The 25,157-nt window shown below is 40.1% G+C and overlaps 1 protein-coding gene and 1 long non-coding RNA gene across 2 annotated transcripts; one reads left to right on the plus strand and one right to left on the minus strand.

The window, feature by feature from the left end:
• Positions 1 to 398: 398 nt before the first annotated feature.
• galns (galactosamine (N-acetyl)-6-sulfatase) lies at positions 399 to 25,080 on the plus strand. The gene is made up of 14 exons (XM_084936189.1): positions 399 to 560; positions 826 to 949; positions 1,704 to 1,778; positions 4,364 to 4,466; positions 4,956 to 5,099; positions 5,836 to 5,902; positions 7,007 to 7,134; positions 7,242 to 7,381; positions 7,492 to 7,595; positions 11,443 to 11,585; positions 12,518 to 12,620; positions 17,761 to 17,882; positions 23,317 to 23,434; positions 24,435 to 25,080. Exons 1-14 carry the CDS (start codon positions 441 to 443, stop codon positions 24,519 to 24,521), a joined length of 1,578 nt encoding a protein of 525 aa, XP_084792315.1. The 5' UTR covers positions 399 to 440; the 3' UTR covers positions 24,522 to 25,080.
• Positions 9,207 to 15,623, minus strand: LOC146393846 (uncharacterized). The gene is made up of 4 exons (XR_014800840.1): positions 15,503 to 15,623; positions 14,711 to 14,779; positions 9,966 to 10,221; positions 9,207 to 9,854 (listed from the first exon to the last, which is right to left on the minus strand). It is a non-coding gene; the product is annotated as an uncharacterized LOC146393846 (long non-coding RNA).
• Positions 25,081 to 25,157: the final 77 nt, after the last annotated feature.

Below are 25,157 nucleotides of genomic sequence, written 5' to 3' on the forward strand. Positions count from 1 at the left end.
AGCAGCCCCCTTTTGAATGCCAGTTTTTCCTGTATGATGTATATACCGTGTGCTTAAATAGTTGACTTATAATCTTTATATAGTAATATTTCCATTTTTAAGCTAAATTATATTTTATGAGATTAGTTTTTTTGTTATTTATCCGAATATTTTGAAATTTAATTTCGTGACAGTCAGATTTATCAGCAGTCATTGAATGCAGCATACTCCAAAAAGCAATTTTTTGTTTATTTAATAACACAATATGAAGCTACCGTAGTCATATATAAGAGAAATTAAACTAGAAAAAGATGAAGCGATTTCAGTGAACTGTAAATAAATCCTAGCAAACATCTTAAGAGTGGCTGTTTCCTGTATGCGCAAATATTGCGCTGAAAACTTGCACGAAGACAAACAAAACACTTCCTTGTAGCGGAGGCTCATATGACTTCTGCACAGCCATGGGAAGAATGGTTGCTCTATCTCTGATAACTTTTTTTGGAGCAATAATATGTTGTTCCTGGACAAAAAACCTACCAAACGCTCCAACTCCAAACATTATCATCATGCTCATGGATGACGTGAGTTTTTCTCTTCTTCTTTCTTCTATTGGTTTGTATGTTTAGTTACAATTTTACCTCAGATTGCAGTACTGTAAGTGACAGGCTGAGCTGCATATTTCTCGTTAAACCTGTGAGGTTTTATTCGGGTCGTTCTGTGCTGGCTGCAGCTGTTATTCAAGTAACTTATTCACCTTTACTTCATGTAAACAGCAGGCTGTAAACTCTAATCTAAATGTGACTGCATATGTATGGAGTGAGTAATAAACTTCCCTCTACTGTTCAGATGGGCTGGGGGGACTTGGGGGTGTTTGGCCAGCCTTCTAAAGAAACCCCTAATCTGGATGCCATGGCAGCTGAAGGGATGCTCCTACCAAACTTCTACACTGCCAACCCACTCTGCTCCCCCTGTAAGTCAGCAGATGATGTAACACTGACATAAAACGGCATTTCTTGTTTTAGTGGATAATATAATTTCTTTCCTTCCAGTCTTCCTCCCTTTAACCCCCAACCAGTCATGCCAGATGGCTGCGCCTCCCTGAGCCTGATTCTGCTGGAGGTTTCTTCCTGTTAGAAGGGAGTTTTTCCTTCCCACTGTCACCAAGTGCTTACAATAAAAATCACCTTGAGGTGATTGTGATTTGGGTCTATATAAATACAACTGAACTGAATTGATCAGTTGTGCATTTTTAACATTTTGAAAGACCAACTGATTTACAGATTGAAAGTATACATTTATCACAGAACATTTATTTTTTAAATATTATAAAATATAAAATATGTTGTGCAAAACAGAGTATACAGAAAATCATAAATGTTACTGCAACATCACCAGTTTGGTAATTTTAATGACAATGCGCTTGCATTTCTCAAGAAACGTTTTTTCAAATGTCCACACAATATTAACTAAAAGAGGACGTCAGTAGTTGCACAAAACAAATTCGCAATAAGCTAATGTACACATCACGCTGGAGGCACCATTTTATAATGGCAACTGTATTTGTTTATTGCATTTAAGAGTTTATCCAAAATACTAGCTAGACAGTAAACCATTTATAATCTCAATGTGTGCCATTTCCATTGGAGCACATTTCACTCTATCTGCGTGTCAGAAAAGTAAAATGCATACTCAACTTGTCTAATGACATCATTATTTTTCCACAGCTCGAGCTGCACTTCTCACCGGGAGGCTGCCCATCAGAAATGGTTTCTACACTACTAATGCCCATGCCAGAAACGGTAATGTGTCTGTACAGGGTTCATAAGCACTGTGCAATATTATGGATTTTCATTTTTAGCAATGTCAAAGTCTGGATAAGTGTGGAAAATAAATGAGCATGAAAACTTGTCTCGATCATGCAAGCAACATTTTTTTTTTCTTAACTGTGTTTAGAGCAGGAAGCCAACATGTCCAAAATGTTTGCAACTGTGTGGCAGAGGCCATGACAGAGCAAGCTTGATGTGATTAAGCAAGCCATAAATGTGGTAAAAGACTGAATGCACATTGTTACTCACCAGTACCTCACACAGGGTTAAAAAAAGGCTCTGCTGCTAATGCCTTATAACTATTATATATGTTTGCGTCCAGATAAGATGAAAGAAAAAAGCCTCAGCATTGGTATATTTACATAGCATATCAAATAAACACATAATAGGTTTGTCTGATGTGTAGACTGTAAATAAAACATGGCTATAGTCTCTGAATATTAAAAAACTTTAAACTCGGGCTGCATCTTTTGATAGTTTGAATTGATTATTGACTGTTCCATGGATTCATCAGATAATAAGATGATAACTAGTTTTGTCTTATTAATGCGAAATAACAAATATTCCAAAAAATTCAGTGTATTTACACGCTATATTAAAATAAAATTATTTTTAAAGAAAATATTTTATTAAATACCCAATGAGCAAACTTTGTACCTGCTACATCCACTGCCGTTTTTTTTCACAACGAAAAATCAGCAGTAAGCCTCCAGAATTTGTATTAAAATATGCAGATGAACTGTTAACTTAGCCTGATACCAGACTGTTTAAATTATACAGCTTCCTGTTGGCTGACTGCAGCCGTCCTATTTTCCATGCACTGATACCTGCAGCAGACAGGGGTGAGTCTAAAGGGGGGCATCAGGTGACCTAGACCATATTAATTACAAAACTTTTGTGACATTTTTCAGATTGATAGTGAAATAATATTAAATTAATATTAATACATTAATATTTAAAATTATACCATCATGCACCATCATAACATCTGTTATGAGAAGCACAAAAAACTAGCCTCCAGCCCCTCCAATTTATTATTGCTCATTAACAAAGCAAAAGTATTTCTTATCCGATTACTCGATTAATCGATACAATAATCAATAGATTACTCGATTACTAAAATAAAATGATAGCTTCAGTTCTAATCACAAATACACTAATAACAAAAAAGGTACACACACAACCTAAACTGAAACTTCTTCTTGGACAGCTTTCTTACATTAGTAGGAGGTAAAAAGATTTCAGATAGTATTGTATTTTCTGGATGCGATAGATAAGGTGTGTGTTCAAGTGTATGTGTATTTGTGCATGTGTGTGTCTGCATGTTTAAGTGGTGAATGACTGAGCATGTGGTGGTTGCAATGAAGAAAAGCGAACATATCAACATTCTCAGAACTAAGACTTGACCTGCACTTTGATGCAACGTTTCCTGCTGCTGAAAACAGATGTTCTGAAGATGTTAATAATTAATGTTAATAATTAAAGTTAATTATAGCCTAAAGTCCCACTTACATCAGTTACGTCACCTGGTTTTTCAGTCAGAGCCACGGAGCCACCCCAATGCCCACTGCATTAGTTTAAATAGCCAATAGCTTGGAGGCTTCAAATCAGGAGTCCAAAAATGGACAGATGTCATAGGGGGTAGAGCTATCTTTTAAATACAGTCCGATATGAAAATATTATTAATAATAAAAAAAAGGCTTACTTTTTAGTGAGTTTCTTAGTTACAATATAAAATAGACTAAAAGATATGCGACGGGTGGGGTTGTTAATATAATATTTTAGTTTTTAAGCATAGATTATACAGTAAGACAGCACTTGTACTTCACTTCCTCTTGCTGTTCGTCCTTGTTGCTCACTGGTTTAGTTCTGCAGCTTGGTGTTAAACCCAGACCAGCTCACTGCAGCCACCCTATCTTGAGCTGCAGTCCTTAGATAATTATTTCACAACATAACAGCATGTTTGGACAAAATGTAATAATAATGAGACAAAGAGGAAGAAGAAATAATTTATTCATCCCAAAAGAAAAACAACAGCTCAATAAAATAAATACAAACAAAGTCGAGGGCGAAAAAGTATACGAAAGAAATAGCTTATTTACACAGATATTACAAAAAACCTGAAGTAATTAAATAATAATGAAGTAATAATTATTAACTAACAATAATAATTAAGTCATTATTTCAAAATCTACAATAAAAAGCTTCTATCTAAAATGGACACAGGCATTGTGGGATGAGACTTTCCACATTCATGTGCCAGTGGAGCCCAAATATGCTAAAGAAAGTGCTCCGGGACATTTTTCTAAATGTCTTATACCCATGTTGGGACTTGGGTTGTAGAACCATTTAGTTACATATATTGAAAGGTAGTTGTTTTGTTTTGTTTTTGTCTAAAAAGTCTCCCTAGAAGTTTGGAAAGTGGAATAGTGAGTGCATTTGCATTGTGCAAATAATTTCTTGCTGATTTCTCACTGCATTATCTATACTGTGCAGTTTACAGTATAGTTGCAGCAAAGGAAAGTTCAGTACCTTAAATTTGGATCTATTTTTTGCAGCATACACACCACAGGACATAGTAGGAGGTATATCCAAGGATGAGATTTTGTTACCCCAGCTGCTGAAGACAAAGGGCTATGTCAGCAAGATAGTTGGGAAGTGGTGAGCTCTTTATCTTTTCTCAGGTTTTAAAGTCTCTGAAGGTTTAGAGAGCAGCGATCAGTTGTGGAAGGAGTGCTGGTGGAAGTATATGGTGCAGTATATTTGCAAATATACAAAAAAAAGTGTTAATTTTCTTATTTCTTCTTCTTTTCTTTAAGTAAGATTACATAGACTTTCTGTGCAGCTAAGATGAGAACAAAGTCTTCCTGATGCCACCATCATATTTTGTTAGTCAGTAAAGCAGATGCACAGTGTCAAGTTTTAAGCCTCTAAAATTTGAAAATTTGTCTACATAGTATACTGTGAAGAACTGTAAGTATTTGCATCCAAACAGAAAAAAAAACTGCATTCAGCCTTTATAAAAAAAATATCAGGGCAAGAATATCTGACTTTATAGCTAGGGCCTAAGAGTAAATATACAAAAACATATGGGTTGATCTTCAGCTACACTGATCTTAGTGTGTGAATGCACTTTATTTGTCGCTATAGGCACCTGGGCCACAGACCACAGTATCTTCCTCTGAAGAACGGTTTTGATGAATGGTTTGGTTCATCAAACTGCCACTTTGGCCCTTATAACAACCAGTCGATACCAAACATCCCTGTCTACAACAACTCTGAGATGCTCGGCAGGTAATATCACACACAAACACACAGCAAGGCTGAAAATCTATATACAAATCTCCTTCCCCATGACTCAGTGGAATAGTTTGGCTGTCTGCTCCTCAGGATGAGTTGAGTGTCTCTTCCCCCCCGCCCTTCTTCCTTCTTTGTACCAGCTGTGCTTGTGTATTCCATTTTCCGCCCATTTGTTTTCCCCAAAACAGCCATATGTGTATTCAGGGTCATTGGAACTGGCAGCCGGGCGTGTTTTTCGCTTAGCCATGGGTTTAATCAGCACCGCATACCTGGGCCCTGGACAGAAGCACACACACACGTAGGCACATATACAGGGAGACACACACATGCCCTCAAGAGACGGCAGGTTGCGTTGGCTGTGTGCGAGGACACCTGGAGGAAGTGAAGCGTAAGAAAGAGATGCCTGTCACTGCTTCTCTGTTTGCCGCGCCACGCTTCAGCATCGCCTCATAACAGTTCCCTCTGCTCAGCTTCGCTGACACTTCCCAAATATGGCTTTCACCAAAATTTCCTGCAAACACCCTCAACAGGGGGGAAATTTACTTCCTTTCTCCTAATCACATAGTCCACAGTAGTTTCAGTCGGTTTGGAGGCAGACTGATGACACAATCAGGTTACTGCTAAATCTTTTTTTAACACAGACGATAAATAGGCCAGCTTGACCTTAGCTATTATTCAGATGGGACTAAGGTGTTGTCAATGAAATGTATACATTTGTTATTTTTTTCAGATTCTATGAGGACTTTAAGATTGACAGAAAGACTGGAGAGTCAAACCTCACACAGATCTACCTGATGGTAAGCGAAGGATCACCTGTTGTTGCTGTCTCAAGGTACATCACATTTTGATGCAATGTTTTGTAAAGCAGTTGACAGAACGGTCCTGCCTGTGTTAAACTAGCAACTTGTTAACTCGCCTTCTGGGAGCCTATCCCAGCTCTCATAGGGCGGGGACAAAATGTTACTGCCTGCCAGAATACAGAATTTTACCTTGGCTCGCCCAAATATGAAAAAATTAAAAACATATAATTGAAAATAAATAATGAATGCAGGTAAAGCCTAATTCTGGCCTTTAATAATTACTGTAATTTAACCAGAGGAAGTGCACTGATTATCTCTGCTGCGGCAGTCCTTCCCATTCAGTTTGGAACATGATCAAAACCAGCATGCAGAGACACACTGCATGCTGGAATGGTGTGTCATCACTGGAAGAGGGCGGTCCTGTGAAAGGCAGCATGTCTTAAAACTTGGTGAACATTAAGCAAAAATCAGATTTCTTTTTGTAACTGTTAAGTTTTGTTTGGATAACTGGCAAATTTGCAGTCATCTACTGTAAAATATTTATCTGTGTGCAAAATGATTGTCTCTTTTTGTAATAAAGAACAATTGGTGCAAATGTAAGTGTCTGAAATGTAGTTAGCAAAGCATTTTAGATTAATTGTAACCATCCTTTTCCTGGGTTACAAGCTCAGTTTTCAGTGTTTCAGTGTTAATAAACTGCTAAAACTATAATACAGTATTCTGCCTACATGACAGTTAGAATGTGTGTTTTTGTTGAAACTGTTTTGCATTGTATCGAGAGATGTTCCTCAGTTTGCTTTTATTGATTTCAACAGGCTAGACAACACGTTGGAGACTCCTTAGTACAACAATACCTAAGAAGGCTGATGAGTCTCTCTCTAAAACAGTTTAAACAAAAACTGAACTCCATGCTCTCTTCTTGGAGGAGGTTTTATTGAAGGCTTGTCTGACTCACTGCTTTACTTGAAAACACTGTTTGAGTGTTTAGTGAGTGAGAAAGAGAATTCTTGTTACCTTAACTGCAATGCTGTGAAAGAGGCTGCAGTAAGTCTCCTGGCTTTTGTATTCCCAGTGTAATGACGTTTTCTTCCACCTGTGCAGGAAGGTCTTGACTTCATACTTCGCCAAACTAAAGCTCAGCAGCCCTTCTTCCTCTACTGGGCAGTCGATGCCACTCACGCCCCCGTCTATGCCTCCAAACGCTTCTTAGGGAAGAGCCAGCGAGGCCGGTACATTTTATCCTGCTGACTCTCCTATTGACGCAAAGACAATGTCATGCAAGTGGTTATAAATGATCGTATCGAGGTGAAAAATGTGATCTGCCTTTGTGCTGCAGCTATGGCGATGCGGTGATGGAGCTGGACTACAGCATCGGTCAGATTTTGAAGTGGCTGCGAACTCTTGGTATTGACAATAATACCTTTGTCTTCTTCACCTCAGACAACGGTGCAGCTGTTATGTCTGGCCCCAATGAAAGTAGGCAATTATTTCATAAACAAAGTGTTTTTTTTTTTTTATCTAATTCTGACTCGCTTTTGTGTCCCGTGTGATTGATGCAGGTGTTTTTGTGGTTTTTGACACCTCAGGTGGCAGCAACGGACCCTTCCTCTGTGGGAAGGAGACCACCTTTGAGGGAGGCATGAGGGAGCCTGCCATTGCTTGGTGGCCTGGGCACATCAAAGAAGGCTCAGTAAGAATGCCCCAGTCATTAGAGCTTTTACCAAATAAAGCATGAAAAAACCCCACAATAAAATACAACACGTGCTCTCGAGAGGCTAGTCTAATCTTAGTCCAGGCACCCAGAGGACAGCTTATTATTCTATGCTTTGTTGTTCCCTGACTTTCTGCCAATCAGATTGTACCAGGAGCTGAAAATGTGAAGCAAGTTATGTATAAAGGAAAAATTATTTTACTCGTTCTCTCTTTCAAACAATCATTGCTTTTTTGTTTATGTATCAATTAGCTATTTACACATACACAATTTGATCCACTGGCGTCAGTTAATCCCGACTGTGTCCAGCTTCTGTCAAACAGAGCCGAACTCCAGAAAGCCAGACTGTGATTTTGGCCACAAAGCAAGTGGGAGCCTTTTTCTACTGTTTCCTAAAATATTTCTGGAATTAATGCCCCAACTCCCCCCCCTCCTCACATTCCCCAATTTAACCCCCCACCCACACTGTGATCCCCTAAGCCTGTGCGTTCTGCAAATGACTTTTAATTGTATTAGGGGCAGCTGTGACACGGGGCTGTGACGCAGAGGGATTTTGTGGAGGAGCAAGCGGAGGCTGCAGTCTGCAGTAAGCCTTGCCCCTGGCTCATCTCACAGGGTTGTGCTGGGGCCTGATAGCACAGCAGAGTAGCGAGGGAGAGGGGGATTGGGAGCGTCTTAAGCGGCTAATCTGTTTGTGTGTTTGCTGAGGTTGGATTGAGCCGTAATGAGGACTTCAGTATCTGAATATGCCAGGCGCTCAGGATAAAGGAACGGGAGGGGGGTGGGGGGGTTGGAGGGAAAGAGGCAAGGAAGAAGTAAAAGAGGTGGCTGGTGTAGAAAAGAGAAAAGGAGGAAGAGTGCTAAAGATTGCAGCACTGCCACACTGCCAGGATGGTTTTAGCGTTTGTAAGGCTTTGCCTACACCTGTGCCATGTTATAATTGACCAGTGTGCCTCTATATGCACATGCAAGGGTGCAGAACATGTCGGTGTAATTTTTGTTAGCTCCCACACAACTATATGTGCACGTTTGTTTGAATGAGAGAGAGCTTTCTAACCTTAAAACACCTGTGTGTGTGTGTGTGTGTGTGTGTGCGTGTGTGTGTGTGTGTGTGTGTGTGTGTGTGTGTGTGTGTGTGTGTGTGTGTGCGTGTGTGTGTGTGTGTGTGTGTGTGTTCGGTAGTTGTAATGACTTGACTCGAGTTTTAGTAGAAAGGGGACTGTAGATCCTAAAATATCCAGGGATGTGATGACAAGGCTATTGTTCTGGAGTTACTGTGCTCTATAGCTCTGGATTTATCACTTTGTGTCGCTTGGGAGGGAGGATAACAGATACAAGATTGTCCCCCTGTCTTTATTTTGTAGTCTTTTCAAATCTCTGTTGATGGGTGCTTTGAAAAGTCTGTAAACCCTCTGAACAAAATGCTGGAGACAAATTACCAAGCTTTTCTTAAATGGGGGATTTCATCAGGTTTATTGTAGTGACCCAACACAGAAATCAGGAGAAAGTTTTTGGAGCATTTGGGAATTGGAGACAAAAATACTATTTCAACAGTTAGCATTGGTCATCTTGGTTTATTTATTTATTATTATTTATAAAGAACATGCGATACCAGAATTTTAATTTAGTTTAATTCATTTTTATTTATAGAGCGCCAAATCACAACAACAGTTACCTTAAGGGGATTTATATTGTAAGGTAAAGACCCTTCATTACTAGAGAGAAAACCCCAACAATCAAACAACCTCCTTTGAGCAAGCATTTGGTTACAGTGGGAAAGAAAAACTCCCTTTTAACAGGAAGAAGCCTTAAGCAGAACTAGGCAAAAGACACACTGTAGCACATCAAAAGTGTAGCACAGGCATCTTGGAAGGGGTGTTAGAACAGTAGCATAGCAGCCCATATTATTATTCTTATAACCACATTAAAAACTCCAGAAGGCACAAACGCTAAAACAGTCAAGAGATCCAGTTCAGTGAGTTGAACTGGTGGAGGTTAAACCCAGCAGATAGACAGCAGACTGGTTGGCTGTAGATAGAGCATAGCTTTAGGCCTTGATACAGTTCAAACAGGCGAGTTCAGACACATCCTGCATACAGTTATCAGCCTGTTCACATATTTAATTTTGCTAGAAAGTTAGAGATGTTAATATGGCAGTCCACAGGGATTGACTCAGAACTGCAGGTTTTGTAGGGTTTCTCCATTGGCTTCATTTACATGAGCTTGGTATTTCCATGCCTATTAATAGAAAATAAAGCCTGTTATCAGTGAATGAATATGAGTGATGACTCAATTAAACTGACACGAGTCTGAGTGCAGGTGAATGTTTCTGATTAGTCATTCACTTACTGTATATTTTGGAGGATGGAAGGAGCAGATCTGAGATGAGGGCACACGGGTGCTCTGAAGCATTATCCCTGTGCCTGAGGGCAGGTGAGGGGCTGCATGGTGGCTACAAAACAGAGATTGGGAGGTGGGTGGGCTGACAGTGCCACAACATTGTTGAGCATCGCAATCCCCTTCGGTGGGTTATCAGGCTGCAGACACACTGGCAGAGTGGCAGAGATGGGGATAGAAGCACTGCCTCCTCAGATAAACAACATCACTGCTTACAATGGAGAAACAGGAGAATGTGACATTAATAGGGAGCAAAGAGTGGGACAAAAGAGAAAAGAACAAAGGGTGATTTGAAAAAAAAAAACAGCTTAGACTGCAAAAGAGAGCAGAGCTAATAAGGGAGGAAATAAAAGATGGCAACTCGTGAGATAAACTCCTCTGTCAGACCAGTCCGAGTTTTAAACTTTCAGTCTTTGGAGACGCAAGTTATTCCCAACTAAATGTCAGTGCTGCTTCTCCTCTTGTCCTTTTGTCCTGTCTTCTTTAACAGTCTGTGTGTGTCTGTGTTAGAGGGACTTAAAAAAAAAAAGAAAAATGAAATAAAGGACCAAATCTCTCCATGTTTGTGTACGCGTGCACGAAAGAGAGAAAGAGCGTCTGGATGTGCAGATAGATCATGGAGTGCATTGCAGAGCCCTTTCTGTGGCTAGTTCTGTGGATACAGAAGAAAAGGGGAATTCATTTCAGTGCTTAGGAGCTTGTGTGTACGCCTGTATGTGTGCTGGCTGCCGATAGGAGCACAGCGGCACATGGCGGTGCAGCTGCAGAGGGCTGATAGCGCTATCTGATTGTGAGTGTGCCGTCTCCCTCTAAGGCTCGCTCAGGAGAGAATGGAACGGAAGATCAAGGATGACAGCGAAAAAATGGCATTTTATCTCAAAATAGTTCAAAGTTTATAAATAAAATAACACTTTTCACTGGGACTGGGAGAAGGAGATAAAACGCCAGCTCGCTCTAGCTTCAGCCACCTTCTCGCCAATGTCTTGTCCTCTCTCTACTTCCTCTCCTCTCCTTTCCTCTTTTTTTTTGCTCCTCCTTTTTTCCCCTTTATCCCCTCCCAAAACTCATTTAGAAAGAGAAGCATTTTGGAGTTTTAATAATAAACCTGCATGCAGAGGTTAGAGTGGAGGCTGTTGAAATGCATCTCTTTTCCTGCGTGTGTACACACAACCACACATGGAACGAATGCTTATCATGACTGTGCATTGTTAGCATGTTGCCACAGCTCATTCTTGATTTCAAGGACTTCAGTCATCAAGGAGGACATTTCAGAACCCGTGAAAGATGTGAACAAGCGATCAAAAGGCAAAACTCTAGTAGTGTGTTTCTCTGTGGATGGTCCTCAAACAAACATGCTTTTCTGTGTGTGTGTGTGTGTGTGGAACATCTTATTTTACTAGACCCGTTTATTTTCTTCTCTTGTCTATAGGTGAACTTCCAGTTGGCCAATGTCATGGACCTGTTCACCACTAGTCTGGTTCTCGCTGGCATCAACCCTCCTGATGATCGAATCCTAGACGGACTGGACCTAACACCTGTTTTGCTCAACTGCTCCCAGCCACTCAAAAACAGGTGCGCACACACACACACACTTTTGGTCTTCCTTAACTCTTCAAGAAAATATCCCCTACAACATTACACCAACACCAGTCTAAATTGTTGGATAAATCAATGCTTTCTTTTTATTTATGCCAAATTCTGACCCTTGCATCTGAATGTTGCACCAGAAATTGAGACTCACAAGACCAGGCAGCGTATTTGAAATCTTCTATTGTTCAGTTTCCTTTTTTTAGCAGACCATCTGCTTCAAGGTCTGTTGCAGATTTAGTGATAACAAGTGGTTATTTGAATTACTTATGTTTCAATTCTGAGATGGTTGTGTTGGAAAATCCCAGTTGATCAGCAGGTTCTGATCTACTGGTGACCATCTGACCCCAACAACCATGCCAAATATATAGTCACTTAAATCACCTTTCTTCCCCATTCTGATCCCCGGTTTGAACTTGAACAGGTCGTCTTGCCCACGTCTACGTGCCTAAAGACACTGAATTGCTGCCAATTGATTGGCTGATTAGATATTTGCGTTAGCAGGTGCGCCTAATAAAGTGGCTGACGAGTGTAATTGCCTCTACAATGAATCTTAATGTCTTTTTGCTATATGCTACGAAAATGTTGACATTTGAGGGTTTCATACAAATGCATAAAAACACTGTACAAAGGTTCATGTGTCCATCAGGATGATATTTTTTGAAAACTGTGTGGCTCCCACAACTTTTGCTTTCTGTGCCATTATTCACTCCTTTTCTAGTGACACTCTTAATTTTGACCAAAAACGGACATTCACAACAGTCTGAGTGATTTTTAGGGAGTTCACGTTCCTCCTCTGATGTATAAAAAAAAGTGCAAGAATGCAAGATTGGACATTTTCTAAGGCAATTTGATGTTAATATATGCAAGTTGAAGTAAATCTGAGCTTCATTTCTGCCTCTTCTCGCCATCTTCAGGCCAATATTTTATTACCGTGGGAATGAACTGATGGCTGTGAGGCTTGGACAATACAAGGCACACTACTGGACCTGGAGCAACTCATGGGAGGAGTTTAGACAGGTGAGATTCCCTCTGAACAGTTCAACTCTGTTCCTCAGTTCTTCATTTGCACTGCCACATCCTCCTCCTTTGTCTCTCCTAATCGCACTCAAACACACAAACACTTTGGCTGTTGCTGGTGTTATCTTGAGAGCGGCTCATCAGTTGACTGCTGTGTACATCAGTGTAATGAATATTAATGAAGAGCCCCCACATAAGCGAATGTACATCATTCATCAACCAGATGACTTGTTTGTTCAAACTCCAGTGGAAATACCCCCCCCAAATTTACATATCGTCATTACCTGCTTGTTCTTTTGGCATCATAGCGCTCAGGCGTAATTACATCAACTCAGTGCGGATTAAAGATATCAATAGAAATGTGAAATCTGCCACCTGAGAAGCTAAAGTATAGTGCGTTTTCTTTTTTTTTTCTTTTTTCCCTGGCTACCCCGAGCCCATCTATAAAAACATGTCCTTCTGTCCTCCCTCCATGGCTATGCCTTTCCTGTGATCCAGTTTGTTTTATGCCCCATCGGTTGCTTAAATTGCTCTCTCCTTCAGGGCCGCTGAATCAATAGTAGCCTCCTTTATCAACTCATGTGAACTGAAGTGGAACTTCACAAATAATGGCGTCTGATTGCCTGTGAGTTGCCTATCGATTGGTATGTGTGTGTGTGTGTGTGCGTGTGTGTGTGCACATGGGAGAGAGAAAAGACAGAATGAAAAAAAACATGCACATACATGTTCGGGCTTCTTTGTACAGACGTGCGTGTCTAGTGTGTTTCGCTGACCGACGGTTGAGCTCCTACAAGACAAATCCCCGATGTCATTATGAACTCCTAGACTGTTTCTTCTTGTGTTGCCCACATTCACTTTTCATACATCTGCTTTAAAGGTAATGCTCTACTTTCTTTGGAATTGATCATTCCTACTAAACTCATGTTAAAGATAACCCACCCCATATACACTGAGGATTAACCCGTCTCATGATAGTGATACACAATGAAATCCACTCCTCACTGAAATGAAACGTGTATTGCTGCTTTGTAAGTAATGTGCTGCAGTACAATTTGGCTTTTTTTGTGCTCCTTGCTGAAAAATAAACAAGAAAGGAAGATGTGTGTCTCTAAAGAAGAATGAAATTACAGGTTAATGGCTGGGAGACGTGTTGCTCTGTCCTGGCTGAGTCTGTGCTGCTCAGCCATGAGGAAAATGAGAAATTTCACAGGCTTAAATGCCTCTCATCAAATTCTTTTGAGGCAGCGTATTGATGTTAATATTGTGAAACATAGTTTGTCGTGACTGTGTCTCCCTTTTATCTGGATTGCTGAGTAACCTATGCAACTGTGAGCAGCCTTGCTGAATGCTTCATATGACGAAAACTGAAAAAGTACGTTTTTTTGAGACAACTGTACTGGGAATACCTCTTTCTTGGCATCACTGAAACTGAAGAAATTGACAAGAATTAGGCTGTGCCATAGCTGATGTACTTTAAACTTGAATTATAACTTTTAGAATTTGTTTTTTTTTTACATTAACACACTTTAATGCACACTGGTGAAAAAAACAGAATTTAGTAAAAGTACTAATTCATAAATGAAAGAATGAAAGCACATATGATGATGTCCAAATATTTCCAACAATGTTCAAAGAAAACTGTAATCCTCTTCAACAAATGGTGAACCTGTCACATCCATTTTACACTCTCTGGTTACTCTCACACTGTAAACACTTGATAATAATGGTGACAATAAGCTTAAAGTAATTCAAATATTCACTAAGTTATTCTGAGCATCGGATATAACATTAGCTCAAGTAACGGCTTAAGCAGTCAACTCATCTGATGCTAGGTTAGCAGTTAATGTTACTGCAGCTAATGCTACTTGTTGCCTTTTGATCTATATTAAATAAAAGCTTTATTAGAATAAAAAATAGTGTGAATAAAACTGTAATAAACTCAGCTCAAGTCACATCATTTCATCAGAAATGTTGAAAAAGACAATAACTCCCGTGATTCCTCATAGCATCATGTTATTGTATTGACTGACAAACCCCAGGCAGCAGAAATTATTGTTCATTCAAGTAAAAGCACAAATAAATTATCATACTTGGAGCTTCCCTCCAGTCAGTAACGTGTTTTGGTTGGAGTTGTTTCTTTTAGATGTTTTGCCTTCATTCTGCAGAATGAGAAAAGTAAAGCACACCCTCTTTAAATTCAAAGGTTTTACAAATCAGGACATAATAAAAATAATCTGGTCCTTGGCAAGTCTTAAAGCAAGGCAACCACATATGAAAAATAACACATAGCATATTACACTTTTGCCAGTTTTGCCAGTTTGCACGTCTTGAGCATTCTGGTGAGTGTTAACACAATGCCAAGGAGGAAAGATATCAGCAATAGAGAAGCAATTATTGCTGCCAATCAATCTGGGAAGGGTTAAAAGGACATTTCCAAACAATTTGAAGTCCATCAATCTGCACTGAGAAAGATTATTCACAGGTGGAAAACATTTAAGACAGCTGCCAATCTTCCCAGCAGTGGACGTCCCAGCAGATTCACCCCAAGGTCAGGCCATGCAATGCTCAAAGACAAAAAAATCTGCAACCTACATCTGAGACTCTACAGGTCTTAGTTAGCATCTTAAATGTTCATAACAGTACAATTACAAAAAGGCTGAACAAGTATGGTTTGTTTGGAAAGCCTGCCATGGAGAGAAAGTCTCTTCTCTCTAAAAAGAACATGGGAACACAGCTTAGATGTTAAACCTGAACAAACCACAAGATGTTTGGAATAATGTCAATTAAACAGACAGCGCCAAAGTGGAGATGTTTGCCCATAATGCACTGCACCACATTTGGTGAAAACCAATCACGCCATTACCATTACAAATACCTCATACCAACTGTCAAGCACGGTGGTGGAGGGGGTGAGGATTTGGGTTTGTTTTGCAGCCACTGGACCTGGACACCTTGCAGTCACTCCTTTGTATACCGAAGTACTCTGGAGTCAAATGTGATCTATCTGAAACAAAAGCTTGGTTGAAATTGGGCCATACAGCAGGACAGTAATATCAAACAGAAAATAAAGAACCAGACAAAATTCAAACCTCAACCTGATTAAAATGTATAAATTCACATAAATGAATTTTAATAAATCAATGAATGAATGGCTGCAAACTTCAATGAATGGAAGCAATCTTGTAAATAAGAGTGGACCAAAATTCCTCCACAACAATGTGAAAACAAAATGTTATTGAGAAGGTGTAAAACCACCTATAGCAGCAAAACTAAGCTGCTTCTTGCAAGAGGATGGATTTCCTTTAAACAGGGATTGTATTAATTTTGTGACAGTAAAACTAGGATTTTGTTGTAGTCAATCATTTATTTACATGAATCCAGCATAGAAATTCTCCTGTTGTGTTAGTTGAAGCTCTCTTAATCACTCACACAACTGATATACATGCAAAAATGTCCTGTTTTAGCTCAGTTTCGATGCTTGTTAAGATAGAGCAAATGCAAATACTCCAGTCAACTTAAAGTTAAGTTGTTTAATATCACCAACTACAATGGCCATAACACAGAACTGAGGGTTCATGGGAGGCTTGATTGGTATGAAGGAAAAAAAATATTTTTTAACAGTTTTTAAATGTTTTTTTTTGTCAAATACATTTTACTATCTTTACCTGTTTCTGTTCTTTAAATTGCTGTTCAGGTTAGTCAAATATTCAGTATGTGAAAGAAAGAATATATTTAAACATTGTCCAGTCTACATAAAACGATCCAGCCAAATCAAATACTTTTTCCTCATTCCCATCCCCAAAATCCACGCTCCCACCCATGGATGCTCATGCACCTTATCTTGTAATGATGACCACTGTGCTCCAGTTTAAAAGCAGCCTTGCTGTATCCATAGCATTAATGTCATGTGAGATATGGAGTTCTTGCTCTAATATCTTGGCTACAAGAGAAAAAGTCAGACAGATACACACAGCAGGCCTTTCTTGCTGCTCCTCTGGGATGTTTTTTTTTGCCCCCCTGATTCTTTTCTGCATTTCTAAGCAGTTGACTTTAAAAGGCAGGACAAGTCTGGATCAGTGGAAGCTCTGCAGGGCGGGGGGTATCTATCTTCACTCTCACTCTTTCTCTCTCTTCTATATGTATTTTGAGGTGCTCCGTTGAGTGATCTCAGAGGGGGGGCAGCAACAGTGTCTTACAGATGAATGCTTTTTCAATATTAGTTGTGCTCATCAAAAAAAAAAAACAAAAGTGTGAGTTTGTTTGTGCGTGCGTGTGCTTATGTGTGTATTAAAGGAGGAGGCAGATCTCCAGGGGGTTCTGGAGGAGTGAGTGTGACTCAATCAGGCTGCGATCACTGCCAGGCTCCTGAGAAATAGAGTCAGGGAGCAGGAGCGAAGGCGTGGAGAGATGAAGAGGAGGCAGCAAAATTTCTCTGTTTTGCAAGAAAGCCTTCACGGTGTACCAACAGGAGCACAAATAACACAGCAGATTGGAAGACAATATGCATATAACCAATACTACAATGAGATTAAGCATTCAGCTCTTGGCAGCAGGTGGCTGCAAGCCTAAACCTAAACACTCACATCTCTCCTGCCGAGCTTAGTGCAGTGTTTTTTGTTTTTTTTAATTGGACATTATGAAGCGCATAAAAACCTTCAGCTTAAACATCTTTAACCATCAAACTTAAAGACAAATTGTAATCACATTACTGAGATCCTTATTTTCACGATGTCTTAAGTGTCATTTATGTGGTGCAATACGAGCCAAAGCAAATATTCTATTTCTTCCTTTCTTGCTGCACTGACTTCAGATATTATGTTTCATGTTTAATTTAGGATAGCATTTCAGGCAGGTCTGCTTTTTGTGTCATAGATTAGTCTTCTACAAGAATAAGCACAGAAGGCAGCTGCCACACAAGTATCGATTTGTGTTTGGTGAACTGATGCTTCAGCAGGCATATAAACTGGAAAATATAGACAGAAGAAAGGTTCCACTTCTTTAAAATGTTGATTTTAATACAAATTGAATCAATTGTAGAATACTTATTCTGGGGTAGATTAAAGTACAGGCAGTCTAGGTGAAGGACTTTACCTGCAGCTCAGATCAGTGTGCTTAATAACACGTGTCATATGTTTTACAGGGCATAAACTTCTGTCCGGGTGAAGAGGTGCCAAATGTGACTACTCACGAGCAGAAGGAGCACACACTCCAGCCACTCATTTTCCACCTGGGGCGGGATCCTGGAGAAAAGTTCCCTCTCAGGTCAGTACCTTAAAAAAGTTAGCGTCTGACACTGAAGTTGATCTAAGAATATGTCCTGTTCTTCTGAGGTTTGAGCACATTCTGATTTATACAATTTTTCATAAAATTCTCTAAAGCTGTCATTAATTTCCAATGGATCTACTGTTACATTCCCTGAAGAGGTCTTTATACTATTAATTGCTCTTTCACTCTGCATTTTCTTAATTCTCCATGCCAAAAGTCTACCTGCTTTCTCTCCTTGGTCATAATAAGATTGCTTCAGCCACATTAGACTTTTTGCTGCTGCATCAGATGATAATTTATTATATTCAGTTCTCAGACGTAGCAACTCACTGTGTTTTGTTGAGTCGTCGCTAACGTTTAAGTCTAATTCCAAAGATTTAATCTGTTTATCCAGGGTTTCCATTCGCTTTCTTTGCTGTTTATTCTTTGTACTCATAAAGCTAAGAATTTCACCTCTAATATATGCTTTGAATCCTTCCCATCTCACTGAGGCACAAGTTTGATCTGCATTTAACTCAAAGTAATTTTCTATTTTCTCCTCTATAAATTTAACAAATTCAGGATTCTGCAGCCATTTTGTTTGAAGCGGCCAGTGAGGGGGGTTATGGATAAACTTTCCTAGATGGATACTCAGTGAGATAGCTGCATGATCACTGATCACTATGCTATCATACGGACACTGTTTGATCCTTGATAAAAGTTCTCTTGAGACAAGAAAGTAATCTATACGTGAGCGGGATTTATGTATACTTGAATGACAGGAGAATTCTATTTTATCAGGATTTTGTTCTCTCCACACTTCTACCAAGTTGATATCTGATATAAATTGATTTATTAGTCGTCTAGTTTGTGCTTTATATGTATCTGAACCTGTTGAGCGATCTATACTCGGATTGAGAGTACAGTTAAAGTCTCCTCCAATTATATACAGTCCTTGCAAAGCAGATACAGTAAGAAACAGATCTTCAAAAAATTTGGGCTTATTTTCATTTGGGCCATAGAGACTCACCAAGTTTAAAGTAATAGAAAGGATGGTACCCTGAGTGATTACGTACCTACCAGCAGGGTCTTTTATTATTTTCGTCATTTGGAATGGTATGCTTCTATGAATCAAAATAATTACACCTCTCGCATAGTTATTGTATGATGCGTGGATCACCCGGTCAGGCCATCTGTTCCTCACAGACTTTAGTTCACAGTCTGTCAGATGTGTTTCTTGAAGAAAAACTATTTTTGATTTCAATTGCTTGATCCTGCTTATAACCTGTTTCAGTTTGATTAGTTTCCTGAGACCCCGGACATTCCAACTAGTGACTTTTATGTCAGAGATATTGCGGGTGTTTAGTTGGTCCATACTTGGAGTTTTCATTCTGTAATATTAAGATAACAACACGTGATGCTGATGTTGAGTAAACAAAAGTGACAAGTAAACTTTGAATAAAATAAAATAGAGAAATAAATAGAGAAAAAAAACCCTGGCATTGACCCATAACACTTAAAGTCCCCCCCCCCCCCTTACTCAGAGTAGTAAACTAGGGGCTGTGCTATTCCACTACAAAGGGGAATAGCTGAACTATATGAACCCAACCCAACTAAAGCAACAGTGGTGTCCGTCAACCATGCACACACCATATTACCTTAAAAAAGTTCAAATTTGCTTTTAGCTGATCTCCAGGAAAGGGACAGAGAGGATCAGGGGTGAGGTGTGGAGAAGAGGGGAGTCAAGCAGGCTAACAGGGAAAAAGCTGTGGGGGAAAAAAAGGAAGAAAGCAGGGATAAGAATAAGAAGGTTGTTTGCCCGTGGTACTGAATGTGTGCAAGATCAATGAAGATTTAGCGGCATGAAAAAAAAAAAAGGCGGCGGATTGATCCACTCAGCCAGAGCACGCCTGATTACACCCTTCTCTTTGTGATTGCAAACAGCTCCTTAAAGATCACTATCGGGCCCTCAACCCTTTGGTACATCGCTGCAGGTTAAAATTGCAAGATAAATTGTTCAGGTCTAAATTGAGAGCTAGTTCTGTTTAATGTGTTTTGTGTGGGTCTGCCTCCTCTGCAAGGAGAGTTAAGAATCATGGAGAGAGGATACAAACGGCCGAGGTTGAACTATTACTAAATAAGGGTGAAAAGATGAATGAGCACCGTCTTCTGCTGTGCCTGGACAGCGCGAGATGTTCAATGTGACCATGTAGACTTTTTTTTTAAATGACAGAGTGACTAATACATTAAGATAATCTCAAAATGCTTTCAGGAGAGAATTTTCTGTGGCTCCTCCTGTCATAAACCCTCTTAGACTGACCTTTCTTTTCTGCCTTCTGCAGCTTAGCCGTTCATACTTTTTTTTGCTCTAGCCTCATCTCCTCATTTGCTTCCTGCTTGTGCTCCTCTCTGTTCTGGAGCGAGATTGGATGATAAAACATTAATGCTGTTTTTCGTTTGCCCACCTTTTAGCCTTGCTATTCACTCGGAGGAATAAAAAAAAAGGCAGAAACCAATCAATATGCAGCCATGTGTTGTGCTGAGTGCTAGATGTGCACACACACATTCACACAAACCAAAACTGCCCATTTATCTTATTTTTTTACTTCTGCACAGAGGGGTTAGTGAGTTTGTCTCCAAGGTCACGCCCCCGCCAACGCCAAGCTGCCTGACCTCTTCACTGTTCACGCGCCGTTCTTCTTCGATCCGTTTTAATCTTCACTATAAATTCTCCTTCTTCGCCAAACTTGTTTTCCCTTCTCGCACCTTCTCCCTCCACCTACTGCTATGCATCTCATCTCACTTGTCGCCTCTCAGCTGCTGTCCCTCTGCATCTGCCGGGACTGTGCTCCTCCATCCACACGTGTGTGTGTGTGTTTGTCTGCACATGTGCATGCGTGTGTTTTGTCCGTGTGCTCTCAGGTCCCCCAGCTGGACCGGCTGCCTGGCCATCATTAATCTTAGTCAGCACCTAAAGAGCCACTTAAGATGATGTAGGGCCTGTCTGTGCACATACCTTCACTACTGTCGCAGGCTGTGATGTAGCAAAGAGCGCACACATGTACACTGTTTCTGTTCCTGCACAGTTCCATGTCATTATGGAGATTTTTGAATTATTTCCTTTTTTTAAGTTCTAGTTGTTTCCATTTTGCTTTGTGAGAGCAAAAAAAAAAATGTCTTGCTGCTATTGTAAATGAATGTGGGCCTGGGGAGGATGACAGGGTCTGTGTTGGTGGTCCTTCTGTCCAGGATGAAACACAGACCCATCCAGGTTTGCATCAGCCTAACTCGATGATGGCTACACTGGACTTTCAAAGCCTCTCTCTGCCTCCCACATTACCCTTCGTCCCTGTGACCTAATGCCCTGAGATTAACACATCCTACTTCCTCACCACCTACCTCGGCTTTTGTCCCCAGAGCCCCCGGGTCATGTGTGGTGTAAGCCCCAGCCCTAACACTGCAGGCAGCCTTGCTCAAGTCTGGCCTCATCTGCTGCCTGCCACCATGCTCTTCTGTCCCCAATCAATAGTCCCTCACTGAAGTGCTCAATTTCCACCGGGGTGGAGAAGATGGTGGAGGGGAGGGGCAGGCAGGACAGATGTATTTGATTGTCTCCTCAATTCCCCCACCTTCTGCTACTGTGTGGTTGTTTGTGTGTATGTGTTCCAGCAATAGTGTTATGAATCAGTAATCAGAGCGGTGACACACCTGAGCTATGCCCCCATCCCCCTTGGGTGCCATACATTATAAATCAAAAGACTCCATTTGCATACAGCCTGCTTATTATTCCAGATTTTGCCTCTACACTAGTAAGCTAAGGGTTATAATCATGATAATGAGCTGTGCTGACTGTGGGCTTTTCATTATTTGTTTGCAGAGGGGGTATAAACAAATGATATTATTAGTTTTTGATTTAGAGCTTCTGCACTGTAAGATTTTTGGCGCATAGACAAAACAATGGAAAACTTTGCGTCTCGTGCAACTTTCTCGCGCTTTGCTTTACTTTGCTTTGCACACTTGCACGGAGAAATTGAATACTTACAGTAGCCTGATAAATCTCCCTTACATTTACTTCTGTTAAGCTGCTTCATCACTTATCGCAAAATGAATCGCAACAATCAGGAGCCGGCACAGATAGGAGGGGAATGAAATATCCCTCTTGCTGATCGAGATCGAGCAAAAAGCAGAATTTGTGATTTCAGATAGCTGAAGCAATTTAATCTGAATGCTGGATGTTTAACGCAGCGGAGCAATCTGGTTTTTCCCTATCAGCTAGGGTCACAATGCATAGATAGTTAGCTTATGACAAACGCAGCGCACAAGGAGAGAGACTAATTGCAGCAAGCGCTACCAGTCAAGTAATTGCAGGAGGAAGTAAAGAGTGAGTATCAAGGAAAGGAGCAGGTGCTGGTTGATGGAGGAAGCCTTGCTGCCCTGTGGGAGATCTAAGAGGGAGGGTAGGTGTGAGCTGGACAGGGCCTGGGGTTATTACTCTAATTGACACTTCACCTCACACACATGCACATGTTCCCCAGGGGCCAATCAGAGCATTGCGTTTGCAGTGGAGGGAGGATGGAAGGCTGGCACAGGTGCTGCCTGCGAGTGTATCAGGGGTGTAATTGCACTGCTGATATTTGTCTATCCCTGTGTCACGCCACCAGACGCTCACTCCCCCAACAGACACACACACACACAGAGCCCATTAACCCTACAGGTCCTATTGAGAGCAGCGTTCCTTTGAAAGCCTTCAGGGCCCCTGTGTTTTACACTCTGAATATAATAATGCACAGAGGTGCCCGGGCTCACTGGTGTCCAACAACAGTAATTGAGAGACAGGGGATGTGATAGGGGTTACATAGTTCATCCTGCTGAGCGTGCCTTCCCAAAGGGTACAAGAGTGGACAGCCTGTGTGTGTGTTTATGTGTTTAGGTTTCTGTTTTTGTCATCGAAAGCTGCGGCTCGTCCCCCCACCAATATAATGAGTAACGCTCGTGGGCTGCAGTCATGTTTTGTCACTAGATACATGAACAGAAAGGCAGAAAAATGGGTGATCTTTATTCCGTGTGTTTCAAACACAAAAGCAGCCTTGCCTTTCTCATATGTACTAATATATGTCCAGAACATAAAACACCTGGTTCCATTCAGGATTAACTGTTCAGATTGCTGTTAAAGAAAATTTGGTATTAAATATATTAAAATCTGATTTTATTCTTTGTAACATTACTACAAGATGATGTCATCAATTAGTCAAATATACTTTGCATCTCTGTTGACAATCATTCAATTTAAAGCACAAAATGTTCTCACATGTTAGTTTTTATCATGTTTCCTTGTCATGCATCAGTATAAATGAATAATGTTTGGAGTTTTGGAGCTTTGGTTAACTAAAATGATAATCATTCACTTGAAAGTGCTCTGCCGATAATACCCAGCTGTTTATTGTGTTGGCAGTGTTCTTTCTAAGGAGTACCAGGACGCTCTGAGCGGGATATCTGCAGTTGTGCAGCAGCATAAAGACACTCTGGTGCCCGGCATTCCCCAGCTCAACATGTGTGACAGTGCAGTGATGGTGAGACACAATATAACTAAATATATCTCTTACAGTCATGTTTAAGATCAGTTGTCATGTTGTAAATCCGACTACTAGATCAGGTGCTCTTCTCAGCTGTATACATCAGATAAATTGATATGTAAGTGACAATGATAAACCCTTTAAGGGCCAGAAAGAATTAAAAGTCTATGGGAGAACAAGCTAAAATAGAGAAGGCTCCTGGCCTTGCTTTGAATCAATCGTAGCTTTTATTTTGTTGTTTGTGTGCTAACTTTACATATCAGTGTGTACCGATTTGATGACATCCTCCCCTTCTGTCTGGAACTTTCTCTTTCAGTGTTATTGTAACGGTATTATTTAAAAAGCAGCCTGGCTTTGTCTCCCCAAGCGCCCACCTTATTTGTGGCATGGCACTGCCCCCTGGTGGTCATTCAAATAAACATGCTATGTTGCATCCAATTCCTGTCTTTGATAGAAGTGTGATAATTTAAATGCTTAAAAGCCTGAATTATTGCATCTTTTTATTCTGCATTTTTCATAAGGAAAAGTAAAAATTTCTTTATCTTTTTAACATGGTTTTGTCATGAGGACTTACTTTTAGAGTAATGGTGCACAAGAAAATGTGCACAACCTAGTAGGTAATACGACCGCTCAAGGTCAAACTGGTAAATTTGAAGTAAGAAGACATTAAAATTTCATGGCACCACTTCAGTATTTGAAAAATACACTTTATGCATGGTATGTATTGGGAAAGAATAATCAGTTTTTCAATCAGTTAAGTTTTTTGATGAAAAATGTTACACAGGGATAATATGTATTCATAGTTTAACATTTAAAAAAGAAAAAGACTTGATACGAACCAGAACACAGGACAGGAAACAAATATTATCTGCTGCTTTCAGCCTAGTGAAGATCAGTTACGACTTTAAAAATCAGCAATGCATTGTACTGCAGAGCAATCATATATTTGATACTTTCATTTTGCTGTACTTACTGTGTGGACCTCTCTGTTTTATAGAACTGGGCCCCCGCTGGCTGTGAGAAGTTGGGAAAGTGTCTGAAACCGCCCGAATCTAACCCCTGGAAGTGCAACTGGCCACACTGAGAGCAAAAGTACTGGACGCCAACATGAGGAACTAAAACCTGAAGATGTGCCAAGCCATAGAATAGGACACAGCCTCTGTGTGTAAAGGAATGTATTTTTAAACTCTTTGTGTTTTTGTACAATGTTTGAAGAAAAGAGCATTCGGTCAAATCAGGGAAACGTGTTTGCAAACTATGATTGCAGTTATTTTTATATCTGTGTGTTTTAATCTGCCAATTCTATTTCAACTTGCTATGGAATGGATAAAACAGATTTTATTGGTGTAGATCAAGGATGCCAAACTCATTTTACATTGTGAGCCACATACATCCCACTTTAATTTGAAGTGGGTCATACCAGTGAAACTTCCCTTTCTGTCTTTAATTACACATTTAATCCTTGAGATATCTTAATATGAGCAATAGAAGTGCAATTTCAGCAGCATTTATCAGGTTTTTTTCTACATGGTAAAGAAATGCTGCTCAAGTTAATGAAACAAGTCTGTCAGCACTCTTACACTGTAAGAAATAAATTGTATGGGCTTAAATTGTGAGAAATAAAGATGTAAAATTGGGTGTAAAAAGAAAAGGTGTATTTATGTGTACAGTGCATAGGTTTAGTGGATACACAGGGTATCTTGTGAATCCACTGTAAAAC

This window comes from Perissodus microlepis, chromosome 1 (assembly GCF_051167445.1).
Source record: "Perissodus microlepis isolate ML-2025 ecotype Zambia chromosome 1, ASM5116744v1, whole genome shotgun sequence".
Lineage (NCBI taxonomy): Eukaryota > Metazoa > Chordata > Actinopteri > Cichliformes > Cichlidae > Perissodus > Perissodus microlepis.

What these genes read in the sequence shown, in the direction of transcription:
- galns (XM_084936189.1), top strand. Translation starts at nt 441, where the DNA reads ATGGGAAGAATGGTTGCTCTATCTCTGATAACTTTTTTTGGAGCAATA. An exon ending in GGCACATCAAAGAAGGCTCA is followed by an intron (nt 7,596 to 11,442) that starts GTAAGAATGCCC and finishes TCTTGTCTATAG; the next exon opens with GTGAACTTCCAGTTGGCCAA. An exon ending in TCCCAGCCACTCAAAAACAG is followed by an intron (nt 11,586 to 12,517) that starts GTGCGCACACAC and finishes CGCCATCTTCAG; the next exon opens with GCCAATATTTTATTACCGTG.